Source organism: Hirsutella rhossiliensis (genome assembly GCF_020360975.1).
Source record: "Hirsutella rhossiliensis strain HR02 chromosome Unknown scaffold00002, whole genome shotgun sequence".
NCBI classification, from domain to species: domain Eukaryota; kingdom Fungi; phylum Ascomycota; class Sordariomycetes; order Hypocreales; family Ophiocordycipitaceae; genus Hirsutella; species Hirsutella rhossiliensis.
In genome coordinates this window covers 5,493,273-5,521,142 of record NW_025408668.1, presented here as the reverse complement: position 1 = coordinate 5,521,142, position 27,870 = coordinate 5,493,273, and the positions used below count along the sequence as shown (strand labels likewise).

General features: G+C 48.2%; 9 protein-coding genes across 9 annotated transcripts; 4 read left to right on the top strand and 5 right to left on the bottom strand.

The window, feature by feature from the left end:
- Window positions 1-8,434: 8,434 nt before the first annotated feature.
- Window positions 8,435-9,691, top strand: HRG_02249 (uncharacterized protein; the record flags this gene model as incomplete). The annotated part of the gene is made up of 1 exon (XM_044860720.1): window positions 8,435-9,691. The coding sequence occupies one exon, from the start codon at window positions 8,435-8,437 to the stop codon at window positions 9,689-9,691; it is 1,257 nt and encodes a 418-aa protein (XP_044724353.1).
- Window positions 9,692-10,856: 1,165 nt separating this feature from the next.
- Window positions 10,857-13,754, bottom strand: HRG_02248 (uncharacterized protein; the record flags this gene model as incomplete). The annotated part of the gene is made up of 6 exons (XM_044860719.1): window positions 10,857-10,919; window positions 11,194-12,333; window positions 12,412-12,933; window positions 13,019-13,212; window positions 13,337-13,510; window positions 13,583-13,754. The coding sequence occupies 6 exons, from the start codon at window positions 13,752-13,754 to the stop codon at window positions 10,857-10,859; spliced, it is 2,265 nt and encodes a 754-aa protein (XP_044724352.1).
- A 1,625-nt stretch (window positions 13,755-15,379) lies between these two features.
- HRG_02247 (ATP-dependent RNA helicase) lies at window positions 15,380-16,099 on the top strand (the record flags this gene model as incomplete). The annotated part of the gene is made up of 1 exon (XM_044860718.1): window positions 15,380-16,099. The coding sequence occupies one exon, from the start codon at window positions 15,380-15,382 to the stop codon at window positions 16,097-16,099; it is 720 nt and encodes a 239-aa protein (XP_044724351.1).
- A 542-nt stretch (window positions 16,100-16,641) lies between these two features.
- Window positions 16,642-18,551, bottom strand: HRG_02246 (acyl transferase domain-containing protein; the record flags this gene model as incomplete). The annotated part of the gene is made up of 6 exons (XM_044860717.1): window positions 16,642-16,990; window positions 17,056-17,611; window positions 17,666-17,848; window positions 17,909-18,032; window positions 18,110-18,323; window positions 18,460-18,551. The coding sequence occupies 6 exons, from the start codon at window positions 18,549-18,551 to the stop codon at window positions 16,642-16,644; spliced, it is 1,518 nt and encodes a 505-aa protein (XP_044724350.1).
- Window positions 18,552-18,634: 83 nt separating this feature from the next.
- Window positions 18,635-19,389, bottom strand: HRG_02245 (uncharacterized protein; the record flags this gene model as incomplete). The annotated part of the gene is made up of 4 exons (XM_044860716.1): window positions 18,635-18,690; window positions 18,749-19,011; window positions 19,081-19,219; window positions 19,281-19,389. 4 exons carry the CDS (start codon window positions 19,387-19,389, stop codon window positions 18,635-18,637), a joined length of 567 nt encoding a protein of 188 aa, XP_044724349.1.
- A 1,419-nt stretch (window positions 19,390-20,808) lies between these two features.
- On the bottom strand, window positions 20,809-21,542 carry HRG_02244 (short chain dehydrogenase domain-containing protein; the record flags this gene model as incomplete). Its single annotated transcript, XM_044860715.1, has 3 exons — window positions 20,809-21,126; window positions 21,185-21,432; window positions 21,506-21,542. The coding sequence occupies 3 exons, from the start codon at window positions 21,540-21,542 to the stop codon at window positions 20,809-20,811; spliced, it is 603 nt and encodes a 200-aa protein (XP_044724348.1).
- Window positions 21,543-23,590: 2,048 nt separating this feature from the next.
- HRG_02243 (pyridoxal-phosphate dependent enzyme domain-containing protein) lies at window positions 23,591-24,812 on the top strand (the record flags this gene model as incomplete). The annotated part of the gene is made up of 2 exons (XM_044860714.1): window positions 23,591-23,717; window positions 23,812-24,812. The coding sequence occupies 2 exons, from the start codon at window positions 23,591-23,593 to the stop codon at window positions 24,810-24,812; spliced, it is 1,128 nt and encodes a 375-aa protein (XP_044724347.1).
- Window positions 24,813-24,875: 63 nt separating this feature from the next.
- Window positions 24,876-26,165, bottom strand: HRG_02242 (uncharacterized protein; the record flags this gene model as incomplete). Its single annotated transcript, XM_044860713.1, has 2 exons — window positions 24,876-25,990; window positions 26,054-26,165. The coding sequence occupies 2 exons, from the start codon at window positions 26,163-26,165 to the stop codon at window positions 24,876-24,878; spliced, it is 1,227 nt and encodes a 408-aa protein (XP_044724346.1).
- A 205-nt stretch (window positions 26,166-26,370) lies between these two features.
- HRG_02241 (ribosomal protein l19 domain-containing protein) lies at window positions 26,371-27,085 on the top strand (the record flags this gene model as incomplete). The annotated part of the gene is made up of 2 exons (XM_044860712.1): window positions 26,371-26,515; window positions 26,565-27,085. The coding sequence occupies 2 exons, from the start codon at window positions 26,371-26,373 to the stop codon at window positions 27,083-27,085; spliced, it is 666 nt and encodes a 221-aa protein (XP_044724345.1).
- Between the last annotated feature and the right edge of the window lie 785 nt (window positions 27,086-27,870).

Here is a 27,870-nt window from a genome sequence, read left to right as displayed (position 1 = left end):
AAGTTTCTTAAAATCTAATTTATTACTTAGTTATTTTATTTTAATATTTCGTTATATAAGGTAGACTATATCTCCCTCTTAAAAGATTAGTCCCTATAATCTTTTCTAATTATAGTAAGTAGATATTCGTTCTCTAATAAATTAAAGTTCTTATTATATTTCTTTATATAATTTTTTTAATTAATCTACTTATAATATCGCTCGTTTTACTTATAGTCCTTATTAAGTAACCTTAAATACTTCTAGGTTATATCCGTAATTAGCGTATACTAGTAAGAGCTTAGTTATTTCCGTAATTAAGCTATTATAAGCTAGTTATACTATTAGTAGCTATTTAACTTAATCGTTTTATTTATAGCTAATATAGTATCGTAAATATTATTTAAGCGTTTAGTTAAGTCGTTCTATTTATCTATCTATTTATAGGTAATAAGCTATACTAAGCTTATATTTCGTCCTTAATTATACTATAAGAGCTTACTAAAACTTAGCTATAAATATACTTCTTTTATTAAAGATAATCTCGTTTAGTAGTCTATAATTACTAATAATTATTTATAGGAATATATATACTAGCTCTTTTATATTACTTACTTCTTTATATATTAAAAAGTATCTATACTTTATTAATTTATTAGTAATAATAAATATACTATTATACTTAACGTTAGTTATAGGTTCTTTTAATAGTAGTAGCTTTATAATATAGTTAAAAGCTATTAAATCCTATAGTTTCTCTAGTACTAGTAGCGGTTATAATTCTCTATATAGTTTATATTATTTAGCTTTACTTTATACGTAAAGTTTATATTCTTTAATAACTTATTATATTACTTCTTTAAGCTATAAGAAGTTATATTATTATTTAATCCGTTCTATTATTCTTTAGATTTCCTAGTATCTATATATTAAATATTTATATATATCTTATATAACTTTATCTTATAATTCTAGTAGTATCTAGATTTTATTTTTATATATTAAAACTTCTAAATATCCTATATCGTATCTATTTAATACTTTATATTCTTTTATTTATATTAGGATCTTTTAGTAAGTTAAGTCGTTAGGTTATACTTTAAATATTATATTTAGCTATCGTTACTAGTAGTTCCCGTTTTTATTAATTTCTAGGAGTTATCCTTTCGCTATAGGTGCTCCTATATTATAGTTACTTTATCGACTAAGGCTATTAGCTTAACCGTTTTCTATTCCTTTTCTATAGATTATTTTATAGTCGAATTCTAATAAGTATTCGGCCTATTAGATCTATCGTCCGTTTAACTATTATATTATTATAAAGTATAAGATATTCTTATAATCTATATAGACCTTAACTTTATATTTACTTTTAAGAAGGTAGTATCGAAATTCCTTAAAAGCTTAAATAATTATAAGGAATTCTTTATCGTAGATAAGGTAATTAAGTTCTACGCTATATAGCTTATATAAGTAAAATATAATTAATTATAGTCTTTCTTTATTATCTTTTTATCCGATTTATACTCTTAGAGTAAAGTCTAATATATTAGTTTTAAGTTCGATTTATCGTTTTAAATTAAAAGTAGTTAAGACTAGTTCTTATATAATTATAGTCTTAATATATTCGAAAGCTTCGTTAGCTTTATTATCCTATATAAATTCTTTTTCCTTCTTTATTAAGTTATATAGTAGTATTATAATCTTTTTAAAATCTTTAATAAATCGTTAGTAGTAATTTATAAATCCTAGGAAACTTTATATATCCTTAACGTTCTTTAGTATTAGCTATTCTTTAATAGAGTTAATCTTATCTTATTATATTTATATCTCTCTTAGTAAGATCGTATATCTAAGGAAGTCTACTTCCTATATATAGAACTTACTTTTCTTTAGTTTAACTAGTAACTTTATATTCTAAAGTATATAGAGTACCTTATAGACGTATTCCTTATATTCTTTTAAGGTATCTAAGAAGATTAAGATATTATCTAGGTATACTACTATAAAGATATCTAAGTATTTATATAGGATATTATTAATTATTTATTAGAAGGTAGCTAGTATATTTATAAGTCTAAATAGTATTACTAGATATTTAAATAGTCTAAATTTCGTTTTAAAGGCTATTATCTATTTATATCCCTTTTTATTATATATTAAGTTATAAGCGCCTTTAAGGTTAAGGGCTATAAACAATTTTTTACTATATAATTAATCTTATAGTTCCGATATAAGCGGTAATAGTATTTAGTCTTTTATTATAATATCGTTTAAGCGTTTATAGTTAATAACTAGTTATAGCTTACCGTTTTTCTTTAAAATAAATATAACTAGATAGCCTACTTTAGATATTAATATTTATATATATCCTTTTTATAGATTCTCGTCGAGGTAGTCGTATAGCGTTTATAGTTACTTTTTATTTAGGTTATAGATTTTATAGAATATCGGCGTTATTCTATCTTTAAGATAAATTTTATAGTCCTATTAGCTATATTTAGGTAACCCTATCTTAAGTTCTTCTTTAAAGAGTTTATTATATTTCCGGTATTTTTAAGGGATATTCTTTATTCTATCTTATAAGCTTTATTCTTTTTCTTAAGAGCTAGTTTCTCTTAACTTAAGCTCTTTATTAATTTATTTAAGGTCTTTCCTTAAAGTAGTAATAACTCTTTAGATCTTTATATTATATCCTTTATTCTATTTATATTAAATACTAGGTTATATAGCTATATTAGTTAGTATATAGGTCTTATTAGTCGATTTTATTATATCCGTTAGTTCGGTTACTATTTTCGTTTATATCGCTAAAGCCTATAATAATTTACTTAAACGGTTATCCCTTTTATCTTATTTAGTAGCTAAATTATTATAAAATTTTACTTTCTCCTAAATCTACTAGTCCTAGAAACTTATATCTTTATTTTAATATAGCTAGCTAGTTTTCTAGTTAATTAGTAGGTTGCTCTCTTATAGCTATAGAAGTCTTAATATAAGGTCGTATTCTTTAATATTTATAATATTAAAGTTAACTTATTCGTCGTAGCCCTAGATATTAATATCGAGGTAATTAATCTTTATATTAATAATTCTATTATTATAGTTAAAGGCCTCTCCTTCGATATTTATAAGTTTATATAAATCTATCTTATATCTTTATATAAGTCGGTAACGATTAATAACTCTAGGTAAAATATAATTACCTATCGCGCTATAGTCTAAAAGTATATATATATAATATCCTATGATTTAAATATCTAATACTATTTAGTCGCTATAGCTTACCGTTGCTATATATAGGGTCCTTAGATCTTATTATATCGTGCTAGTCTATAGCCCTTTTATAGATAGCGTACCTTGTTTTTTACCTAGTCCTTATTTATTTTATTTAGGTATTCTTCTTCGATTTATTATTAATATCGTTTCTTTATATTTTCGTCGCGTAGTATTATATCGGGGCTTAAGAGACTAATTTCTTATAGCTAATTAAAGATTTCTTATTTCTTAACGCTATATCGTTTATATTATACTACTTCGTAGTTAATTATATACTATACTTTATAATTTTATTTGTTTTTATATTAAAGGTTAAGTTTTCGTTTAGCGTCTTTTTATTTTTCGCGTAGTATTTCTATATTAATTCTTCCTTAGTTAAATATAGCTTATAGCCTTTATATATATTACTAATAATCTTTTAGTATACTATTATATCGTTTATACTATACTTATGCTTTTTCGTATTTATAAACTCTATAGTTTAAGTATATATATTTATTATAATCTTCTTTATTATATTTAACTTATTACGTAAGTCTTTAAAAGATTAAGGGTTTAGATATCTTAAAGTAAGTAGCGTTATACTATTCTTTTATTTTAGCGTATTTATAGATTTTATATATCTCTAAAAGATGTCTTATTAATAAACTATAATTATCGCGGTATTTAAGTAGCGTGCTATAATTAGGTTCTAATAATATAACTTAGTTATTTAGGTAGCGTTAATCGATTTTCTAGTAGTTTAGTTCTATACTTAAGTAGGGTTTTAAAAGTATTTATCCCTTAAACCTAACTAGGAAGGCGTTATATTATACCTTTATCTAGAAGTATATTATATAATCTAGGTAGACGTATAATATCTATAAAATATACTTATAGTGCTTATAAGTAAGTAGTATTTATAGATTATCTTTAAATTCTCCTTATAGTTACTATTCTCGTTATAGAGTTATAAAGGTATCGACTATAGCGATAGCTATAGTATAGTCTCCTCTATATAGTACCGGTTAATACCGAATTAATATAGCTTATTAGTTTTCCGTGAGAATTTAAGGTATTTATTAGGTTCTAATTTTAAGTATTTCTTTAAATTCTTTAAAGTATAAAGTATATTCTTTAATCGTAGTATTTTCCCTTAGTAGTAAGGGTAGTAATATAAGTTCGTTCTTATCTTCTATTTCTCTAAGTATTTCTTATTCTTTAAAGCTTATATCGTCGATACTTCGTTATTCTTCCTTAGGTTATTATCCGAATTTCGTAAGTATAAAGGCTATATTTATATCTTCTTTATTATATTATTTATAGACTACCTATCGTTATTATTAATTTTTATTTTATATATCTTCCTAGAATTATTTACCGTTCTTCTTAATCTAGTCTTAAGAGACTCCTTTAAGATAGGGGTATTCTAGTTCTATAAATTTAACTTATTTCTATATTTTAAGATCCCTTCGTTATATTATTATAAGGGTCTTCTTTAATAGCTTTAAGAACTATCTAGTACTATTCTTATTACTTAAGTATACTATATATTTATCGTTATAGTATATAGTCTAACTAAGGAGTTTATATTTTAGTTCCTATCTATTGGTAGCGTTTAGGTATTTCTTACCTTTTAAGGCTAGTACTTAGTAGGTTTTCTTTTCTTTATAGGGTTATCTATATTCCTTAGAGTAATATCTAAGTTTCCTATAGTTAAAATACTTTCCTTTACTTTTCTATATTATATTTAGATCTATCCTACCTAGGTTAGTTATATAGGCGTAGGTAATAGGAGTTTCGCGCTTTTTTTTATAGTTAGCGCGTTAGTTAAAGTTATTCTTATAGGAAGGGTTCTAGTTTCCTCTTCCTTATTTCTTTTCTTAACGTTGCGTATACTATCTATCGTTAATTCGTACTACTATAGTAATATAGTTTAAGAGGCCGTTAGGTCGATCTTCCTTATAGAGTTCGTCCTTAACTTCTTCCTTAAGTCTATTATAGAATCGCGATATAAGGGGTTCGTTGTCCTATTTAAGTTTTAAGGTAACTTAATAGAATTTAGTAGTATAGTCTAATACTAAGGTCCTTTATCGGAGTTCTTAAAGTTTCTATTTAGCTTCTCGTTCTTTATTAGTTATTCCGAATACCTTAGTAATAGCTTCTTTAAATCCTTAGAAACTAGCAAAGACTTTATCTATTTTACTATTTTATTATACTAGTTAGTTATCGAGATAGTCCCTTATAATAGGTCTAAACTAAGCGAGTGCTATTCTGGATAAATAATTTCCTATATAAAGTACCTTTTCGACTAGGTTCGAAAGCTTCGTTAGGTAAAACTAGTAGTAGGCCTTAAGTTAGGTAAGAAAGTCTTAAAGAGTACTATAAGTACCGTTAAATAGTCCTAGCTACTTTAGTTTAACTACTTCTCTAAGGTCCTTAACTTATCCGTTGCCTCCTTCGTTCCTAAGTAACTATACCTCTTATTAAAGGGTAATAATCTCGCGTATTATATCCTAAGGCGATATAGTAGCTCTAGAGTTAGTTAATCTAGTTTACTATATAGGCATATTAATAGTTACGATATTACTTAAAGTAACGCGGTATTATACTAAATAAGAGCTTTTAACGTATAACGACCGGTATTATTCCTAAGGGATAAACCTATTAAGGGGTTTATATTAGTAGATATAATAGGGCGTAGTCTAAGTAATAATATATATATTATATTAGTAATAAGTCGGAGGTTATAGACTATAGACTATAACTAGGTAATTAGAATTAGAGATAGAATCGTAATAAAGATCTATATTAAAAGCTAGAGAGCTATCTATTTAAAGAAGTAAAAGTAAGTAGCTATATATACCTATAGAGACTATCCTTAGATTATAGGCCTAGCTATAATCCCTAACGTTAGATCGTATAGAGCGTAGTAATCTCGTTAATCCTAGATTACTTAGATCTCTACGATCCCCTCGATCCTATATCTATTAGATAGTCGTGCCGACTATTTATCCGTTAGACCGTGTTACGTGCTTAACGCGGTCGACCGTTAGCGGCCTAGTAGCCGTGGTCGTAACACCGTATCGAGGAATAGTTCTAATTACTTAAGCTGCCGGCTATATAGGCAATCCTACCGGAGTCCCGCTTTAATATAGACGAAACGGGTATCCTTAAGGGCTTAGCTCTAATAGTCTAGTACTAGGGAGCTTAGAGAAGTAAGAGACTCTTAAAAAGCGGCTAGGATCGCGTTATTAGACTATAATAGTTAAATACGTCTCTACTATAGGCTAGGCCTTAACTCCCCTTATAATTTTTAAGGGTTAAGACCTTTAATACTAATAGTTCCCTAACGAACTTAATTTTCTATGAGATTAAGACTTTATTGCCTCCCTAAAGGGCTAGATAAGTAATGCTATCGCTATTTAGTAGCTAAAGTAGGTTTTTATCCCTTAAATAAGGCACTATAAGCAGGGCAATACTCTTCTTATTATTAACGGCTACGGGAGTTATTAGACTAATAATTTTATATACGAATGCTTCTAGAATAGTATATATCTCCTTTTCCTACTATTACACTCCTTATATATCCTCTAACTACTCGATATCTCGGTTTTCTCGCCTATTAAGGCCGTATACCGACGTTAACTCGAGAAAATCGCATCTTTTAACGATATAGCGCTAATTAGTAAGGCTACCTTCCTTCGTATCTACTACGAAGCCCGGCAGGCTAGCCTAACCGAAAAGAACATTAAGGGAGGTTAGCGCGGGTCTAGTTTATAGCCAATTAATATAGTAAAGCCCTTATTAAGCCGCTTCGTCTTACCGTAGCCGTTAACGCCGTTAACGCTATTAAAAAGGAAGAATATTAGCTCCTTAGCTAATAACGATGCCCTTAAAATGCCTAAACGATTATAAGAAGTTCGCCGCCTCGTTATAGGGCTAGAAAATCGCGGTCAAGTTGACCGTATAATCCGATTACTCTTTAGCAAAGTTAGCCGCGCCCTTAACAATCAAAATTGGCAGCTTGCAGCTGCCCAGCTTCGAATACAATAGCTTAAGCATTAATTGCATCGTCTACGGCCTCGAAAATAGAAAAAGGTTCTATAGGATCCTAATGGCCGGTTCGTACGGATTGATCAAGTTATTAAGACGAGGCAGCGGCTCGAGCGCATCCTCGAGCCGGCTGCTATTGCCGCAGCCAATTAAGACGCAGATTTTAAAGCTCTATGTGGTAGCTGGCAGCTTGAATAGCTAGAAAACACTATAATTGACTATCGTAACGTTGAAATGCGGCTTCAATTACTGTTGGAATGTGCCTGCCTTGGTGTTGTGGAGAGTGCCGGTGTTGGGGTGTGCCGGACTTTAGGTGGGCTGACTTAACGGGTAGATGCGAAGAGACGGAATAAGCCGCCGAAAACCCACATCCCGCCCCTGGACCGAGCAAAACGGTGGACACAGACGGGTCAAGTACAGATACTAGTACTAGTACTATTGTTCTGATCTAATGTGATCTGAGCTGATCTGAATGAGCCCAGCGACGACGACGACGACGACGACGACGGCGGCGGATACAAGGAGGAGCTGGCTGCACAGGCTAACAGCTTCACGGAAAGACCCTCGTTTGAGCCTGATGCAAAAAAGTCACTGCCCTTACCGTCCATATACCCTACCTGCACCTGTCCCTATCCCTATGCCGTGCCAGGTCTCAAGATGGGTGTGCCATCCATCCATCCAACCACCATGTCCCGGTACGACTCCCTGTATGGCCCAGGGCAAGGAAAAGGGTGGCGCAGAGAGACAGCCTACCTTATCCAATGCAAAACAGCCCTCTTCTCTCCCGGTCTCGGGTCTCGAGGCTGCCTATCCCTAGAAACACACAGGCTTAGAGCATCGCCCGACTCTCCTCCCTGCTGCTGCCAAAGCGCCTACACCGAGCCTTCCTATCAGCCTTGTTCAGCGCCATGAGACTCGGCAGACGGCCGCTTCACGGCGGCCACGACCTCGTCCTCCTGGTGGTCGTAACAGTCGGCATGACTATGCTCGAGACCGCCCGCACGCCCGTCCTCGAGGAGGCCGTCTGTCGCCACCACGGCGGCTCTCGCGACTGTCGAGAGAAGGCCGTGCAGGCACGCCTGGCTATACTGAACGGGTGGATAGAGAACGCCTCTGCCGTGCAGGGGGGTTGCTGCTCACCATGCCCTACGCGTGGCTGGCCGAGGCCATCGACAACCGCAAGCTGCTGCTCGCCGGGTTCATCAGCTCGACCGTCTCCGTCGTATACTTCTTTGGGATCTGCCGACTTCCCGTGGGTATCGTGCGCCTAGAGCTGGTTGTCTGCTTTCGCGTCCTTGAATGCATCGGCGGCGGCACGACGATGGCCTACATCCTGCTTTATTCCAGCCTGGCCAGGAAGAACCCCGTGGAGTCCCGCACCTTGGTCATCTACATCGCAGGTGCGGTCCTCCTGCTCGCGCGAGCCGGTGCCATGGTGCTGGTCGGCCTGCTTCTGCAGGGGAACGCACCGAGCATAGGGCCCATAACCATCCTTGTCTATTTGACCAATATCCCCGTCCTTCTCTCGGGCGGGTCGTCCCGCCCCGCGATCGCAATGGGTCAGGGCCAGAGCTTGTGCGGAGACGCTGCCGATGCGGATGGCGGTGTCGCGCCTCTCGACGCGGCTGACGCCGCCTCGGATGTCTCGTCTGTCACCGGCCTTGACCTAGACGGGCCTGGCGGCGACGACGACGGGTCCGTCTACATCGAGCCGCCCTCCAGGAAAGGCATCCTACTTCACATCAAACACATCCTCCTCACAGCTTACAACGAGTACCTCGGCCGCGCCGTCTTACGCACGGGTCTCTTCGTCTGCGCTACAAAGATCGTCGCCCTGGATGTGCAGTTCATCCAGCCGCAGTGGTCCGTCAAGAAGTTCGACTGGAACTTCACGGCGACCTCGTACGTCAACGCCTATGCCACGCTGATATGCATGGTCGTACTTGTCTGCCTCCCGTTCTTGTCGGCGTCTCTGAGCGACCGCCTGGACAGCCCGCAGAGGACAGACATCCTGATCTTCCGCCTAAGTCTCTTCTTTAGGATCGCCGGGACCGTCGCCATGGGACTGGCACCGACGAAGCTGTCATTCCTCGCCGCCGTTGGCGTGCAGGCGCTGTCTGCCGGCGCGTATGATGCTTTCAAGTCGCTCGTGACCAGCTTCAGTTCCGCTGCGCACGTTACCGAGCTATACGCCGTCATAAGCCTGATCGAGACCTTGGCCCACATGTTGTCTTGTCAGCTGTGGGCCAGCCTCTTGGTCCTGTCTCTGGGCCTGGATCGCTCGAGAATGGGCCTGCCGTTCTGGGTTAGTGGTTTTCTCAGCCTTCTCGCGCTTGCCACGTTCCAGGTGATGGTCAGTCAAGCAACAGAGTTTCTGGCTCCTCGCTGCATTGAATAATGAATGGGTATTATGCGTAGATAATTTTTTCAGGAGTCGTGCAGCATGGTCACAACTGTACTGCCTGTAGATACTTGTTGCAGTCTACACCGGGCAGGGAACAGTAGCATTGGCTTGTTACCTGAATACCTAATTAAAGGCAAGGTCAACTGTACCTAACAAGGTTCATGCAAGGATCACAATACGGAGGCAGCCGTCAGATATTATGTCGGCAGGGGGATTGCTTTTTCTTAGGAATCCCTGTACGTACGACTTGAAAATCGGGCTCGGAAGCCCCGCACGCATTTTATATAGTAGCTTTCCCCTCTTTCTTTATAATAGTTATACATCTCGTTCATAACTTATATTATAATAGCCCTAAATACGGATATCGCTATTAGGGCTATGGTAGTTATACTTAATTTCGGCGGCTATACGACTGTTAAGACTGCTAAGTTAGCAGGCATCTTAGAGCGGTAGGTTGAACGTATCTATGCTAAAGCCAAAGACCGTAGATTCGACCTAGCTGGCCGGCCGTTAGTTCTAAAGAATAACTTCCTTATTAATGCCCTACGCTTAGGCCGGCCGTCTAAGCAGATAGACGATATTAAAGAGGCTATAGCTATAAAGGTACGCTATAATCGGTACGGCCGGAAGAAAACAACTACTAATATCGCTGCCGAATTAAGTAATAATGGCCTACTAATCTCCTCTTTAATAGTCTTATAAGTCTTAAAAAGGAGTAGCTTCTAAAAGACTAAGCTAGTAAGGAAGCCCGGCTTAATAAAGAAGATAAAGGCGGATTAACTGTACTAGTATATTAAGAGAAAGGACTAGACTCTTAAGGATCAAAAGAATATAATTTAATTAAATAAGACCTTTATTATCTTACTATATCTAAGTAAAGTTAGTCTAATTTATATAGAGCGGTAATATTTCTCCGGAGTATAAGGGGGGGTAAGCATAGTAAACCCTCGTCTAGTTTATCCCTTAGGAATAACTCTAGCTGTCACACTCTGCTCACTCTGCTATTTGCGCCTGCCTCTGCTGCTTATGCCTTCGACCCTTATTCGCAAGCATCCCCCCTAAAAGCTCGGTCTACTTCCAGCATCTGTACAGTTCTCCAGATTAATATTAAAGAACAAAGCACGAGCGATTTTCTAAAGCTCAAGTTCGCTAGCTCGACTTACAGCATGAGGGACTTGGGGGCGTGCCTCTCCTTCAACTTTTCGGCGACCATTGCTCCTTTCTAAGTACGCAGACGTCAGGATCATACTACAAAACAAAGCTGAGAAACAACTGGCAGTAAAGGGGTATCAGAGGGTAGGCTCGGGTGGGCTCCAGCTGTGGTAAAGCTGCTAACCCCCCTGCCATGGCGAGTTGAACACGGCGCCAGAACGGCACAAGGGATCGAGATTGACTAGGTCCTCGCCTAGTCAATTGACCACACCTATCAACCTCCAGTGCCGTTCATACATACAATGGCCTAGGCTCTGCCTAGGTCCTGACAAGGGGCGACTTACAAACTGGGGGCCGGCCTTGCCCGGGATCCAGCGCTTGTCGAAGTGGCCAAGGGCGTGATAGACGACTTGCTTGTCCTTCTCGTAGCCGCCGACAACGGGGTCGCAGCCGTCAGGCACTGTGCCCCCCTCCGACGGTACCAGTTCGAACCGGTCTTTGCTAAAAGGCAGGAAGTCGTAGGTACCGTTGTGCGGCACCTCTCGGCCGTCGAGAGGAGCCATGCAGGGTGGGCTCGCGTCCAGCACTATCTTGCACGGCGTGACCCCGCCGGCGCCCTCGAGGTTGATGGCGGAGCCAAAGTAGAGGCCCTGGCCGCGGCCATCAACCGCCGGGGGCTCCCCCCGGGTTTCGGGAGGCGGCAGCTGGTCGCCGGCGCCAAGGCTAATGCGGCCTTCATCGCGACGGCCCTGGGCCGAGATATGGTAGAGGACGGCGTCGAGCTCGCGCGGGTCCAGGTCGTCCTTGGCGTCCTTGTCATCCTGCTCGCGCCAAAAGATTTGCGTCTCGTCAATGGTGTCGACGCTCCCGTCTGGCCGCTCCACGCGGAGCCTGGGCCCGTCGCGACCCTCGAAGCGGCTGATAGGCTTGGCGGAGCGGGCGGCGGCGTCGTAAAAGTTCTGCCGCAGGTCCTCGGCGATGAAGTCGGCCGGATACCATGCGGCGGGCGAGTCCTTGTCGAACTTGACCAGGTATTCGTAGTGCTCGCTCCAATCGGTCGAGTTGTCCTCGAGCGCTCTCACCACACCCTTGACGTGCCGGCAGTGCAGGATCGCTTGCGGAGCCACGTCCTCTCTCGTCACATTGTCGCTCGTCAGGTTGAGCAGACTGTTCCCGAGAAGGATGGAGCCCGCCGCATTGGCGTACTTGAACGTCCGCACCTTGCCGAACGCCACCGGGTGGTCACGAATAAGTTTGAGCAGGGCCGTCGGCAGATGCGCGATCCATGGCGTCGTGGCGCGAAACGTCCCGGGCACCATCTTCTCGAAGATGGGCGTGTATCGCCAGCTCTCCAGCCCGAACTGGCCATCGGCCTTGACGTCAACCTTAAGCACCCCATTGTACTGGCTGGCCTTGACAGCGTCGCTCTTTTGGCTTTCCAGGACCGCTTGCTTTTCGATATCCCCAATGTCCCGAGTCAAGACCTGGAAGATGGCCATAGAGTCAGCACAAAGAATATATGCCAAACGGCCGCCAGGGTGTGAGAGAAAGGGGTTGCTTACTTCAAAGGACTTGACGCGGATGTCGTGCGAGTCCTTCGTCACCGTGCTGGCGGCGCCCTTTTCCGCCGTAAACTTTTCTCGATACTGCTCGACAAAGGTGCGGTGGTCGACCAGCTTCTGTGCATAGTACTGGTACATGCGGTCGGCCTCGCCAAAATTGAGGAAGATGAACTTGCCGTTATCCTTGAAGATGCTCGGGTCGAAGCCTATGCTGCCAAAGGGTGCTCGGGACGGATCGCCACCACCTTTGCCCTTGTTCTTGCCTTTCTTCCCTTTCTCCTCGGGCGTCTTGGGATCTGGTTTCTCACCTACGGGACCATCCGGGATCTCATTATCGCCTGGATCAGGTTTCGGGTCCCCTTTGCCGCCCAACTCCTCGGGCGGCCTTAGGTCCGGAAGCCGCTCGCGCGGGTAGATGACGCCCTTGTGGGTAAAGATCCTCTGGTTGTCGCCGGCGAAGAAGTCGTTAACCTTGGCGCCGTTGTTGGTCCTGATGAGGCTTTTGCCCTCGACTCGGTAGATCTGAACATGGAGGAAGAAGAGTGCCTGTCAGAAAAGTGCGCATGGCTTCAAGATGAAAAAAGGGGGAGGGGGGAGGGGGGATTACCTTCGTCGTTTTGACGGGGGTACCCTTGACTGTGGCGCTGCCCAATATCCCATCCGAGGCAGCAATGACGATGCCGTCAAAGAAGTCGCCGCCAAGCTTGTATTCCTCGCCGGTTCGCACATCGTTGACGATGTTGGTGCCAACCGAAATCATGCCCTGGGGGTCATATTTGTGATGAACGCCGCTTTCGATGCCTGCCAAGCTCCAATCATTAGCTACAAGCCGCGAATACTATGGGGAATCTGCCTCATCCACCCTCTATAAACAAACGTAGTAGAGGAGGTAGATATAGCAGAAGAAGCAGACGTGGCAACTGACCTGTGATGATGCCATCAGAGGCGATTCCGGCCACGACGCCGGCAAAAATCGGCGCCGCCGCACCACCTGTGCCCGCCACTGCAGCAGCGGCAGTCATGACGACCAGCGAGCGAGTCGCCGCCTCCTCGGCGTGTAGTCCGCCCTCGTAGTCTCCTACGGCGAAATGTACAAGACCTAAGGGCGCCCTAGGGGCGCCATAAGTCAGCCAAGGTCCATGCTTGTTACTGGCTCCGGACTCAGACGTACCCTTGATATTTCCGATGATGGGGACGGCGTCCACGAGTTCCGAGACGGTATGTCCCAGGTGGTGCTCCCACGCATCAAAAAACTCCTCCTGCGTCTTCCGTGCTCCGTCCGTATCTCCCGTGATGGCCTGGATGAGAGATTTGAGCTGACTTATACCAGGTAAGGTAGTCATGGCGGCGTTCACATCGATGGTTTGACTGGAAGTGAGGCCCGCTTCATAAAAGGGGAATAGGATCTCCGCTTGTTTGAGATTTAGAGAATGACTTGATGTAATGAATGTGATGGGGTTAATCCTTATTGAGCGTAGGAGCCATTCTTTAGAGGCTGCAAGCGTAGTGATCGTGTTGAAGAGCAGAGCAAACGTCCATCGTTGAGAGCAGCCTGCGAGGAAGAAGGAATATATATACGTGTATATCGAACATATATGAATAGCTTCTCGGCAGACACTGAATCACAAATGTTGTCTCCCACCATCCAGACCGATCATACCCCCTTGACAGACGCTCTCATCAGTCCTTCATAGCCCGACTAAGTGTCATGGTTTTCAAGAGCATACGTGGCTGTGGAGATGCACGACTCGATTCGATGCGTCCCCATGTGCATACGAGGTTGCGATAAGGCTGTTTCCAGGATTAGTTCAGATTGAAGGTGCTGATGAAAGTATCATGATGCCTCACGTCTGATATCAAATGCCGAGCCCGAGGGGCGGATGGTGGGATGGGCTGAGAATGATGCTCTTTTGCATGATTTCAAACCGGGTATCAGACGGCTCGGAGTCATGCGGCTGTTGTGGTCGGGCAGGATCGTTGATGCACAACTGCTCCAAGCTGAGTCTTTGCGAGCATCGGATGAGTTGGCTCATGCCCATGACTGGAGCTTCGGCAACCTATACGGACATGTAGATTCTTGAGTGGGGGGATATCGATGGAAACTAAACGCATGAAATCCGTCGCATGCCGCAAGTGGATAGTGATGATTAGCGCTAGGGCTGAAACGCGCCATGCAACAGGACTTTTGATGGGTGGCGGACTCATGGTACAGTTAGTTCCATAATTACCGTGGAAACTCAATAAACAGGCCAGGTCTTGGCGGTCTGGGGAAGCGGGGAATGTAGGGATTAGTCCCATGGGGAATATACGTACCTCTTATGCGGTATCGGCGCTACGCCTTGACAAGCCGCACTAGCCCACTCTTTCGGGTGGCGGAGAGTCAGAGCCGTGTGCCGGATAGTCAGGGCCATAAATACCTATCGTCTCTACACCTAATTAGACGTGACTTCTATCGACAAGAGAAAAGCACGCAAGACCAGGTTCATCATATGGCCGTATAGTGGGGGATCAGCGTTACTATCAGCTTCGCCTTCGTCTAGTGAGGGTGCTTATAGTCGAAATATTTACTCTTCTAATACCCCGCGGGGAAAATGTAGTAAAGGTAGCGATAAAGTAGGTTTTTCTATACAAAAAGAAAAACTCTATAATTATAGAAACTTTTCCTTCTTTCCTTCTAATAGCTACCTAATTACATCGCTACAATAACTCACGCTAGCACTAGCTAATAACTCCCTTATTAATGCACTTCCTAGCGCTATATTGGAATCCTTGTCGCGAAGACCATTGCGCCACGCAGGCAAAAGTGGAACGCGCGCTCCGACAGGCGCACTGCAATTGACATATCTTTCTTCTCAACCATCCTTCTACTTTGATTATACTATAAAGCGGCGGAAGAGAAAGCGATAAAAAAGCCCACGACTCGGCAGTTAGAACAACGTCAACCACATATCACATCACCCATCATAGCATGGAAGTCAACTATCAGCCTAGGACGCAGCAGCAGACCTGCCCGCCGTATCGGCAGATCCGGGCGCTTTACGACGACTCCACCATCACCGTCTACCAAGCATACAACCGTATAATCGCCGAGGCGGCGGTTGAGGCCCAGCGGCTCAATGCGTCGCCGACGTACCGCGCCGGGCGGATGACGTGGATTAAGCCTAGCTGGGCCTGGATGATGTACCGGTCTGGCTACTCCTTCAAAGACCCCGGACAGGAGCGTATCCTTGCTATCACTATGAAGCGGGAGCACTTTATCGCTTTGCTCAAGCGCGGCGTCCTAACTAAGAAGCGCCGACCTCCCCTCGAGGAGTCGTCATCACCATCCTCGTCATCGCGCGCCAATAACAGCAAGAACAACGATAATACATATAGCGACGCTAACTCCAGCAGCTCGGCGGACGTAAGAATCCAATGGGATCCAGAGCGGACGGTGCGGCTCGAGCCGCTGCCCTACCGTAGCATCCAGATCGGTATCCCGGCGGCGCTCAGCAGCATCTGGGCCAACGAATACATTACCGAGATTCGAGACGTCACCGACCGCGCGCAGGAGCTAAAGAGGGTTCTAGAGAAGCGGCCAGGAATCACGGCGGCGGAGCTCGCCGAGCTGGGGCTGGTACCGGAGGAGAGGCCGTTTCTAGTCTCAGATGAGCTTGCGGCTATCCTGGAAATGGACGTCCAGGTGTGAACATGGGCTTTGGGTCGCCGATCTAAGCAAGTGAAAGCTCGGCCTGGGAGGATTGAGGCATACCCGTTGGTCAAAGGCAGACGCGGCTGACCAACATAACTGTCGTTAAGTTAGCCCAAAATATCCGGCACAATCCTGGAGCCTAGTAATATACTACAGAAAGTGCTAAGAAATTTGTACCTCGTAAAAAATACGCTAGAATAGTAAGTGTTAAGCAACAACAGCCAATTAGGTAGGGGATGTGTCGCGCGCACCCGCCGGCGCGGAGGCGCAGCCACAGGGACGGAGCGGGCATAAATAGGGGGGTTTAAACGATGTATATATGTATGACTTTGTATGTCTTGTTGCTAGCTAGTGATGGAACGGTGGTTCTGTGGCTCGGGCCTAACAAGGAAATAGGTAGGTATGCACGATTAATTAAGGCTTAATGCAGCAGCTTATATATAGCTATAAAAGAAGGTTATATTTATTATAATAATCTATACTCTTAAGGAGGCCTTATTGCTCTCTAAGTATGGGGGAAAATTAGCTATTAGATATATTTAGGTTATATATATCAAGTGCTTGTTCAGTAGGTCTTGGTAAATGGCACCGACTTCCTCGGTCATAGGTGAGTGGTATGCTCGACCACCTGTCTCCAACTTGCGACAAAACTTCCCCCTCGCCTGGATTTCCTCGCAGAGTCTATCGAGACTCGTTGTCGAGCCACTCAGTGTCCCATTTTCCGGCGCGTTTATGCAGGCGATGTGGACCTCTTGCGCGAAGCCCATCTCCTTGATGAGCTGAATGGCGGCTTCGGAAGTCATCCCGGTAGCCATCATGGCTCCTTTGCCATGAACATGATCGACAGAGACTCCCCGAAAGTAAGCGACGAGAATGGCTTCGGACAAGCTAGGCGGATTTGTTAGAGAAGAGCCAAGATGTCCATTTTTGTAACTTGTGAGAGAGAGCCGTACCTCAAGAGCCCGGCTGCGTATGCCGCCGCAATCTCACCTGGCGAGTGGCCTACCACTGCTGAAGGGACGACGCCCCAAGATCGCATTACCTGGACCAGTCCGATCTGAATCGCAGTACAGAGCGGCTGGCTTCGGATAGGGCTGTGGACTCGACTGACTTCTGGAGGGTCTAAGATAGCCTGCTCCAAGGTCCAGTTCGGTGCTTGGTGGATTGGCAAGGCCTTCAAAACCTCGTCTTGCTCACGTATTGCTTTTAGGAATGCGGGAGAAGCAGCAAGCAACTCTTTAGCCGTGTTGGGATACTGGGCTCCTTGGCCGGTGAAGATGAAAGCCAGATGCAAAACACTGCGCTGGCTTTCAACGAGTCCGGGAGCAGCATCAATCTCTATAGTCTTGGCACCATGTGAATGTGTCCTTGAAATGAGACAGGTCCTCGCAGTCAGCTGAGGCACGCGAAGAGCCAAGGTGAAAGCCAGCCTCCCAATGGTACTCAAGTCGCAGAGCCTTGCTTGCTCAGAGATCTGTTGTGTCCGTGTTTCCAGGGTAGCCGATGATGCTGCCGATATGGGTAGTACCAAGACTCTCTCCACGCCCGGCCGGTCAGGTTCACCTGACGTGACGATGCCTTGCTTGCCAGGGCTGTTGGAAGCCATAAAGCTGTCGAAAGACTCGAGGATGGCGTGAGCGTTGGCCCCACCGTAGCCAAACGAGTTCAAACTGGCTCTTCGGAGCAGCTTGCTTGGCCATTCCTCAACCTCGGTGGCGATTTTCATCTGCCGTTCTTCAAGTCGAACTGCTTGGGCAAACCCGATCAGCCGGTATCCGTTAGTCAAATATCCTGCAGAATGCCTACGCTTCGGATTTAAGGTCTTCGGGCCAAGCATCGGGGGAATAGCGCCATGCTGGAAAGCGAGGACGACCTTGATCAGGGACGTGAGGCCGCTGGCAGCCTCGCTGTGGCCGAGGTTGGCTTTTACCTGGTAGAGTTGAGGATCAGTCCATGGTATGAGCCGGCAAGGGTATTTCACAAGGAACACCACGAGACAAAACTCACTGATCTAATGAGTTGAGGGTGGCGTTGTTCGCGTCGAACGAAACAACGCCCAAGAGCATCCAGCTCAATTGGGTCTCCGACAGCTGTTCCGGTGCCATGGCATTCGACATAATCAGTTCCGAAGAAATCAATCCCGGCTTTTGCATACGCCTTTCGAATGACGGCCTCTTGGAAGTCGACGCTGGGCAGTGTGACTCCTGTAGTTCTTCCATTGCTGTGGCAGGCATTAACCAAGTTGCCCAACAAGAGTTGACGTCTTGTTGCGCCGAATACTCACGAACCGACGGCCACGGATCACAGCACAGACTTGGTCCCCGTCACGAAGGGCGGCCGAGAGTTGCTTTAGTTACACGGCATTAACACCATCCGCGCGTCCGTATCCATTGGCGCCCGCATCAAAAGTCCGACAGGTCGACGACGGAGACAAGACACCAGTCTTCATTGCCGCTACAAAAGGCTCCGGGGCAAGTATCAGGTTACGCGCGGCCACGACGGCCCCATCACATTCACCACCCTTCAATGCGATTACAGCGGCGTGGAGACAGTGAATAGATGACGAGCAAGCGGTATCCAGAGCAAAGCTATCATTCTGGGTCAGCGGAGGAACCCAAGAATCTTACGCACCAGAGGCGAACATGCCTGGGGCCGTGAAGATTGAACACATGACTGACCTATTGGCCAGCAGAGTAGTGTCAGATCCCGTGCCGTGATATCTGTGCAGGCTGTCGGGGTCGCGCATTTGCATGAGGAAGTGATCGTCAGTAAAGCTAGCGACGTAGACGCCTATATTGTCGCCTGAAGCCTGCTCCGTCGAGACATTGGCGCTTTCGAAACATTCGAAGGTGGCCTCGAGAAGCTTGCGTTGCTGGGGGTCCATGTAGGTGGCCTCGAGGTTGTTGATACTAAAGCGACCATTCTCGAAGCATCGCACGTCTTCTTGAAGCAGGTAAGCTCCGTCCATATTCATACACCCGGTCTTATCCCCGGACGGGGAATAGAAGCCTTGGACATTGAAGCGGCTAGGAGGTATCTTCTCTTGGGCGCTTTTCTTCTTCACAAGAAAGTCCCAGAGATCGGATGGCGACTTGATCCCGCCAGGCAACCGGCAGGCTGGTTCTTCAAGGTTAGATACTGGTCCTCGTTGATTGGGATATCACGCGCGAGCACATACCCATACCAATTATGCAGACGGGGTCCTCGTCCAGCATGGAAGGACCCCAGGGCTGCTCATTCACGCAGTCTGGCTGACTGCCATTGGTTTCAGGATACAGCTCGCCCATGGCTGTGACGACGCAATCAATCGGAAGTTGGAGTTGCTTTCTTCGACCGTCTATGGGGATAATACGGAGTACTCACGGACACAATGCCAACGCAGACGCTGCGAGCTTGAGCAGACGGCAGTGCCGGGCACATACTTTATAATTCCTGAAGCGGGTTTCCACCAACAATTCCCGTTCATTCACGCAAGCCGTAGGTCTAGTAATTGTGTTATCCGATCTTGATTCATATGGTTTCCGATCTTCGCCCTCATGGTGAAACGGTACGCGAAAGACCATCCGCTCAAGATACGTGCTGTTGACAAGACTCGGCCAATTCCTGAGAGCGGGCTCGGAACGCCTCATGCTACCGTGGCGTTGGCCCCCGTATCCTTCCACCGTACCGCAAGCATACTGAGTCGTGAGTTGGGGGCTCATTGCCACCCTTCAGCAAGGCTGGGGAATACGTGGCAGGCTTGCCGGGCAGCGAGGGTGTTGCATGGCGGCGTCCCACGCCCGACTGTAGGCAGCTGTGCCGCTGTGCCGCTTTACACTCGAGGTAGAAGATGTTCCTTGCCCACCCATGAATGATTTCTCCACATTCCCGCGCACTCAGGACCATCTTCCATCCGTCTTCCTACGTCGAAAAACGACTGCCGTCTCCAACAGTCAGAATGGCTTCAGTTGGTTCCTCTTCATTGACGCCTGCTGAAATACAGGCCCTTCTCCATGGCCCTGCCCTTGCACCGCCCCCGGGAGTCATTTCTGACTGGTGAACTCTTTGAACTTTATCTAGCTCGGCTGAGGGGTGTGTTGACCTCGGAGATGACGATTGGGAGCAGGCCTTGGGCAATGTTGGAGACGTGAACCCTGGGCCTTCCGAGCGGCAGTGGCCTATTGTCACAAGAGCCGTGCCGCCACGAGTCGTGGGGTCTGAAGAAGATGCAAGCAGCCGTGGGTGGCAGAAGCACCTGTGGATGGCGTAGCTGTACCAAGATGCGAGGTTTCGGGTCCGATGTAAGCGTGCATGAAGTGGCAGTAAAACCAACACGATCATGTGCGATGATGAGCATTGCTTGGGAAAGTCGGAAATCGATTCAATATGGTATGGACTACCATGCTGCAGCGATAACATCCCTTTGGCAGTGGCGTTATGCACGATATATACGCAACGTCCAACTCAGGTGCAGGTCATTCCTCCGTCGACGATCAGGCTCGTGCCAGTAGTGAAGCTAGATATTGGGCTGCAGAGAAAGATGGCTGCATCAGCTGCCTCCTCCGGTCTTCCAAGACGTCTCATAGGAATAGTCCCCATGAGTTCCTGCTCCAGCCCCGGGGCCACCTCTGTAGCCCGTCGTGTCATCGGGGTGTCGGTCCAGGTCGGACAAACGCAGTTGACGCGAATGCTGTGAGGCGCGTTGTCGAGAGATACCGTTGATTGCATCAGTGTGAACCCAAGCCGAAATGGAGTGTTTCGAGATGCTCACCCGCGGTCTTGGTAAGGCCGATGATGGCATGCTTGCAAGTAGTGTACTGGACCATGTTTGGGACCGCCATGAAGGACGAGACGGAGGCCAGGTTCACGATGGACCCTCTGGTAGTACCACGCGCGGGATCACCCACTTGCCGAGGCTCCTGGACCTTCATGGCGGCGGAAAGTAGGCTGTTGAACAGAAATGTTCCATTGACGTTGACGTCGATCAAGTGCTTGAAGTCGACGAAGCTCGCCTCAGCGATAGGGTCAAACGTGCCTCCAGAAATCTGGCAAAGCAAGAGTCAGCGATGGACGGCACCCCAGGTTTGGGGGGACAGAACTTACGCCGGCAGAGTGGACTCCGTAGTCAATACGGCCAAAGGACTTGATGGCATGATCAATAGCGGCTTTCACGGATTCTTCGTTGCTGACGTTGGCATGAATGGCCTCGGCCCGGAACTTCGGGTTGGTCGCAACGTCCTTGGCCTCAGCCGCTGTCTGTTGTGCTCCCTCAAGATTCAAATCTGCCACAAGTATACCGCGAGCACCGTCCTTTGCAAAGGCCAGACAGCAAGCTCTGCCGATGCCACTTGCTACCCAACATGTCAGAGATTTCGGATAAAGAGGGCAAAGAAACGGAGCGGCAGAGTATGTCGTCGATCTCACCTCCGCCAGTGACGAGCGCGTAGCCTGTAATGTCCATTTCCTATGGCTTGAGGATTAACTTGGTCTTGGGCTCTTGGCAATCGCAAGTATGGAAGTCTTAGGACATGGGAGGGAAGAGGGGAAAGAAAGGCTTGATGTGGGAGATTAGGCCGTTTTCAAATGATGGATAAAGCCAACATATGATATGGCTTGTCCAACAAGCCACCGCCAACCACAGCAGGTGATCTGACGTCTACCCCTAAACCCCGCCCGGGAGGCTGCCGGACTGGGGGTTGGAACATTGCCGGCGCAGGGTGTAAGAGTTGCACCAAAGGATCCCGTGCCGTGCCCGAGCGTCAAGCAAGTTCACCCTGACGTGACTGGTAGACCACATATAAGGGGGGGGGGGGGTTGCATCATGTCTAAGAAGGAGACCGCCTTGCGCGGAGCCGGTCAGCACAAAACGGCCTTTTCCATGGCCTACTTCGCAGCGAACCAACATGCATTTGACATTGTGTTCATGGGCCGGGCAGTCCGGGGCCATCGGGGCCGGTGTTAGGGGGGCGTTGGGGGCTGGTGAGCTTGCTTGCTGTCGTGTCAAGTCTAAGGAGATGATCCGACGCAGAGCCGGTCAGCTAAAGACAGGCTGTGTATGCAACTTTTCAAGGGTCTATGTCGCGTAGGACCAACATTCATTCGACATCATGTTTACGCTCCGTCCGTCCGGAGCATTGGGGGCCCCGGGGAACAGGTTGCACGGCTGTTGCTAACACTTACCCAGCCTCACTGGCTGAGAAAATGCTTACAATAAACCATTTATTATATCAGCCCTCCGCAGTGCTATATGGCCGTCTGCATTTAAGACAAACTAGGCAAGGCAGCCTGAGACGGGATAGCTAACGTTCTTGCCTATAAATAGATCTCTGTCCTCGAAAATCTTGCGGATTATCCGCACAGGAAATCATCCAGAGAAAGCCCTCTCTTAGGACACTCTCGGAGTTGCTGCCCGCCATGTCACACTCTAGCTCTCAGCGAAGCATCTCCATACCAAACGCATCCGAAGCATCGGGCTCTTCAAATATAGAGAAGGGGCAAGTCAGCTAGGCGAGCAACGATGGTCCTCATTACATCACCGGCTTCAGGCTTCAGGCCATTTCTCTCGGGTAAGATGCCCACACGACATCCTACTAGCTTCACCTAACAAAGCCCAACCTAGATTGTGTCTTGGTCTTTTTCTCGTCAACTTCGAGGTAACAGTGGTCAGCACCGCGTTGGTCTCTATAGCCGACGACCTGCATGATTTCGGGAGAAACAGCTGGATCGTCACAGCCTATCTTTTGACCTATACTGGTTAGACCTTTGATACTCAATGACTTGGATAGTGATACAGCCATCTGACATTTCTTTCTAGGCTGTTTGGTCGAATTGTCCTGGGTGTTGCCGTTGCGTCGGTGCTCAGCTCTCTCTTGATGTGGCAAAAGCCTCACAAAGGGGTTCCATAGATAGTCGAGCCAGTACTGAAATCGGAAACTAGCCACAGCCGTTACAGAGACTATCTACTTTACCTATTCTTCTTGTTAGGATTGCGTATTTAACACGACGATAAAAAGGATAAGGCGGCAGCGGTGCCGTGCCATTGTCTTCTAGCCCGTTTCGCCACATCTCATCACGGCTTACTTCTTAGGAGAAGTATTATAGACGGAAACTCTATATAGAGCTAAGCTCCGGCGAGAGCAAGAGAAGACGCCGGTTGGCGCGCATTTCATGTCCACATTATATTGAAGCGAGGGCTGGCGCGACTCGTGGCCAATAGTTGCGGTTCCAAGGCACAGCCGCGCGATTGGCCGGAGCGGGGGAGCCAGTGGTGCATATTCCTCCGGGTCCCCTAGCAAATGACGTGATTGCGCCGTGCGTCGCGTACCTTTGGCGTCTCCCCGCCGAGACGGCGACTTGACCTCGCACCTTGCAATTCGCATGCTGCACTCTGATACATGTGATTTGCCGCCCAGTTCGCATCCCGGGAGCGCGCGCTAAAGTTACATCGAATTGACCAAAGCCACTTCGCGCCTGCCAGTCTCCGAGCTACAACAGCAGCCGAACGAGCAAATGTTCCGGCACAGCGCGCGGCGGCTGGCCGCGGCTTCGGCGGCGGCGGCGGCCCAGGGGACGAGCAGCGGACACACGGGGCTGGCCATATCCAAGGCGCAGGGCATCGCCCGGGGCCTCACTGGAGGTAAGTTGGGCGAGAGAAGCAGAGTGCACAGGGGAAGGGGGAGAAAGAGAAAGAGAGGGAGAAAAGGCTGACGACTTGTGTGTAAAATCGCCAGCCATCGGAAACACGCCCCTGATCCGCCTCAACCGGCTCTCGGAAGAAACCGGCTGCGACATCCTGGGCAAGGCCGAGTTCATGAACCCCGGCGGGTCGGTCAAGGACCGCGCGGCGCTGTACGTGGTGCTCGACGCCGAGGAGCGCGGGCTGCTGCGCGCGGGCGGCACCGTGGTCGAGGGCACGGCGGGCAACACGGGCATCGGGCTGGCGCACGTGTGCCGCGCGCGCGGCTACCGCCTCGTCATCTACATGCCGGACACGCAGTCGCCCGCAAAGGTGGCGCTGCTGCGGCAGCTCGGCGCCGACGTGCACCCCGTGCCGGCCGTGGCGTTTGACCACCCGGACAACTACAACCACCGCGCCCGCAGGCATGCCGAGCGGCTCGCCGACAATGCCGTGTGGACCAACCAGTTCGACAACACGGCCAACCGGCGCGCCCACGTCGAGACGACGGGGCCCGAGATCTGGGCGCAGACGGCCGGCTCCGTCGACGCCTTTACCTGCGCGACCGGCACCGCGGGCACCCTCGCCGGTGTCACGCGTTTCCTCAAGGACGCCTCGGGCGGCCGCGTCAAGAGCTTCCTTGCCGACCCGCCCGGCAGCGTGCTGCACTCGTACATCGCCTCGGGCGGCACGCTCGTCGAGCGCGCCGGGTCCAGCATCACAGAGGGCATTGGCCAGGGCCGCGTCACCGACAACCTGCGGCCCGACATTGGCCTGCTCGACGGCTCGCTGCACATCTCGGACGAGAAGAGCATCGAAATGGTCTACCGCTGCCTCGACGAGGAAGGCCTCTACCTCGGCGCCAGCTCCTCCCTCAACGTCGTCGCCGCAAAGGAGGTTGCCCAGAAGCTCGGTCCGGGCCACAAGGTCGTCACCATCTTGTGCGACGGCGCCTACAGGTACGCCGACCGCCTCTTCTCACGCCAGTGGTTGTCCGACAAGAAGCTGCTCGACGCAATTCCCCAGCATCTGCAAAAGTACATTGTCCTGCCCTAGCAGGCGGAGTGGTCGCCAAGGTTGGCTGGCGCTTGTATTCCCACATCTTGTACTAGACACAAATCATACACTATTCTCCTGCTCAGAGGCCGGCGCCGGGGCCTTGTCCGGCTCTTGTTTGGGCGCACTCTGCAGCTCTAGCCGCTTGCCCGTAACGAGTTCGTACTCGTCTATCCAGCCCTGGCTTCGGCCCGGAGCTGTCTGCACAAACTCATGCACGTGCTTCTCAAGGGCCTCTCGCACACGGGCCAAATCCTTGGCCTTGTCGCCGAGTAGCTCTTCCGCCAGGATGGTGCCCCTGATGCCCTGGGCCAGGGCCTGCACGTAGCAGAAACCGTTGAGGGCTCGGGGAATCTTGCGCCCGGAATTCCTGTCCAGTGTCGCGTTCAGCTCGGCAAACTCCCTCAGCTGCGTGAGGTCGTCGGGCAGCGGCCCTTTCCACAGGGAGCGGAACAGAGCCACTTCGTCCTCGAGGAGAAGCAGGTCCTGGTCGACGCCCTCATCTCTGCTGGCCAGCTTGACATTACAAGCTGCACTTCTCGTGAAAAGAGTTATGCCGCGAATGATGCGCGAAAAGGGGAGACTGTTGCGTGTGCGCTTGGCCGCACGCGCGTGCTCGGGTCGTTGCAGCATGTCGAGTACAACCTCCGCCGCCCTCAAGGCCCCCAGCGCATGAGCGTGCATCTGCCTGCTTGCCTTCTCGTTGATGTAGACGAGCGTCCGGACGGCCGTCTCCCGCCTGCCGAGAGAAAAGCCCGTCTTGTCTGCTTGCTTTGCGCATTCGATGATGGCCTGGATGTTGCCCGTCTCGCCGGCCATGCGCACCATCTTGCCCCAGTGGTCGGCCTGGAGCCTGATGCCGGCTTTCCGGTACCCAGCCAGAAGCGTTGCCAAGTTGCTCCACTCGGCAGGGCTCTGCATCTTGCTCAGCGCCTGCGCGAGGAGCTTCTTGGAGTTTTCAATGTCCTTGAACCGGTCAATGGTTGAAAACTTGTGCTCCAGGCCCTCGACATCGATGACGATGGGGTTCTGCTCCATGTACGTTCGCTTCTTGGGATCAAAGACTATCCTCCGCTGCTTCTCCGGGAGGTATGCCGGCAGGATAATTGTCTCCTGTATGTTTTTGAGGATTGCGTTGAGCTCGACATTTTCCGTTTCCGAAAAGATGGCACTGACGGCTGTCTGTTCTGTTAGCGACTCAACGTAAATCAAGTCGCGTTATGGAGCTGGGTAATGCGCACCGCGTGTCGGCGTGGAGCTGAATTGCCGCCAGGGGCAGGCCATGAGCCTCCCTGACGGGCCGTGGCAACCGCCCAGAGACCGCAAGGCCGACGATAATGGCCGAGTCGACATTGCTGTTGGATTTGCTGCCAGCCGTAGATGTGATTCGGTCGGCCAAAAAAAGTTGCGAATGCACGGGATGCTGGACGGTTCGGAGAAAGTATGCGCCGCGCCGAGCCAGTCGGTGCGAATTACGAATTGCAGCTAGTACAGCTTCACCTCTACGAGGCGGAAATCTTGCTCTCCTCCGGCATTGAACCAGCCACCATCTCCCGCCATGAACGTCGCCACCGTCAGGCGGCCGATGGGCTGCCTCAAGGCCATCATGCGACAGACGAGGCATCAGCGGGCATCGGCAAGGTGCCTAGCCACCGCCGCCGCCGCCGACGCGAAGCCCAAAAGCGTCTTCAATGCAAGACAACGTACGGCCTGCGCCCATTGAGCCCGCCATCCTCGCTGACGCACGCGCAGGCGCTTGGAAGGAAAAGGTCGGCAAGTTCGAGATATGGCCCCAGGTGCCCTCGGTGCGCACCTCGCACCCAGACCCGCTGCCCGCCCTCCGCCAGCAGCAGATCTCCGAGCTGGACCCCACGGGCGCACGCACACGACTCTTCTCCAGGGAGCACGCCGACAGCGCCAAGGTGGGCGACGTGGTCATGGTGACGACGCGGACGGGCGAGCCCTTTGCGGGCGTCTTTATCCAGATGCGCCGCCGCGGTGTCGACACGGCGATCCAGCTCCGCGGGCAGCTCATGCGGACGGGCGTCGAGCTGTGGTTCAAGATCTACAGCCCCACGGTGACGGGCATTGACATCATCTGGCGCCGGCCGAAGAGGGCGAGGAGGGCCCGGCTGACGTACATGCGGAAGCCCAAGCACGACAAGGGCAGCGTCGAGCATCTGGTCACGGCGTGGAAGAAGGAGCGGTTTGCACTGAGCACAAAGGCAAAGGCAAAGACGAGCCAGGCTTTCGGCAAGCTACGGAAGAAATGAGGCAGAAGCCTTGCGAGCTGTATGATAACGTGGGGAGGGCGTGCAAGGATATATGTCCGAATTGCGCAAGCCACTGAAACGCACCTTGACCGTCACGCCTGGAGCATGCTGATACAGCCATTGATACCCTTTGCGTTCTGGAGGGTGGTCATTACGTCGAGGAACATGAGCACCCCAGACCTGCGCAAAAGTCATGGCGGCCCGCTCAGGGCCGAGGGTCATGGCTGTGCCCCTTTTCTTTCTTTCGTCATGTTTGCCTCTGGCTTCTGCTTGACCATGGGCATGGCAGCTAACAGGGACGGTGTGCCATGCGTCTTCCCGCACCTGGCACTGACTTTGGCGACGGTGGCGACTCCGTGACAAAGGCATTATGTGGCGTAGAGTCTGGCCGGTGACACTGCCAGCTCAAGGAGGAAAGAGTGGCACTTGATCGGCGCATTGTATACGTACAAGCAAAGCGAAAAAGTCCGCCTCAGATGGGCCTGACTTGCGCAGCGGCGGAGCGCATGAGGTCCCGTCTCGAGAGCGCGTCTCACCAGCTAGAGAGTGGAGATGGCTTTTTGCCTTTACCCTGGCACGTCATGTCAGTCTTCCACCCGCCGCCATGGCAGGATGGCATGTGCGCATGAATCAATGCGACCGTCAATAGATGGGATGGCAGAATCCAATGTCGAGGACGAGCCACTCGGCCCAGGGTCCGCCTCGCCTTATCAAGGGACAAGGTAGCAGCCGCACATCTTGATCGTTTAGGACGCAGCAACTCGTCGACAGATCTGTAGGGATTA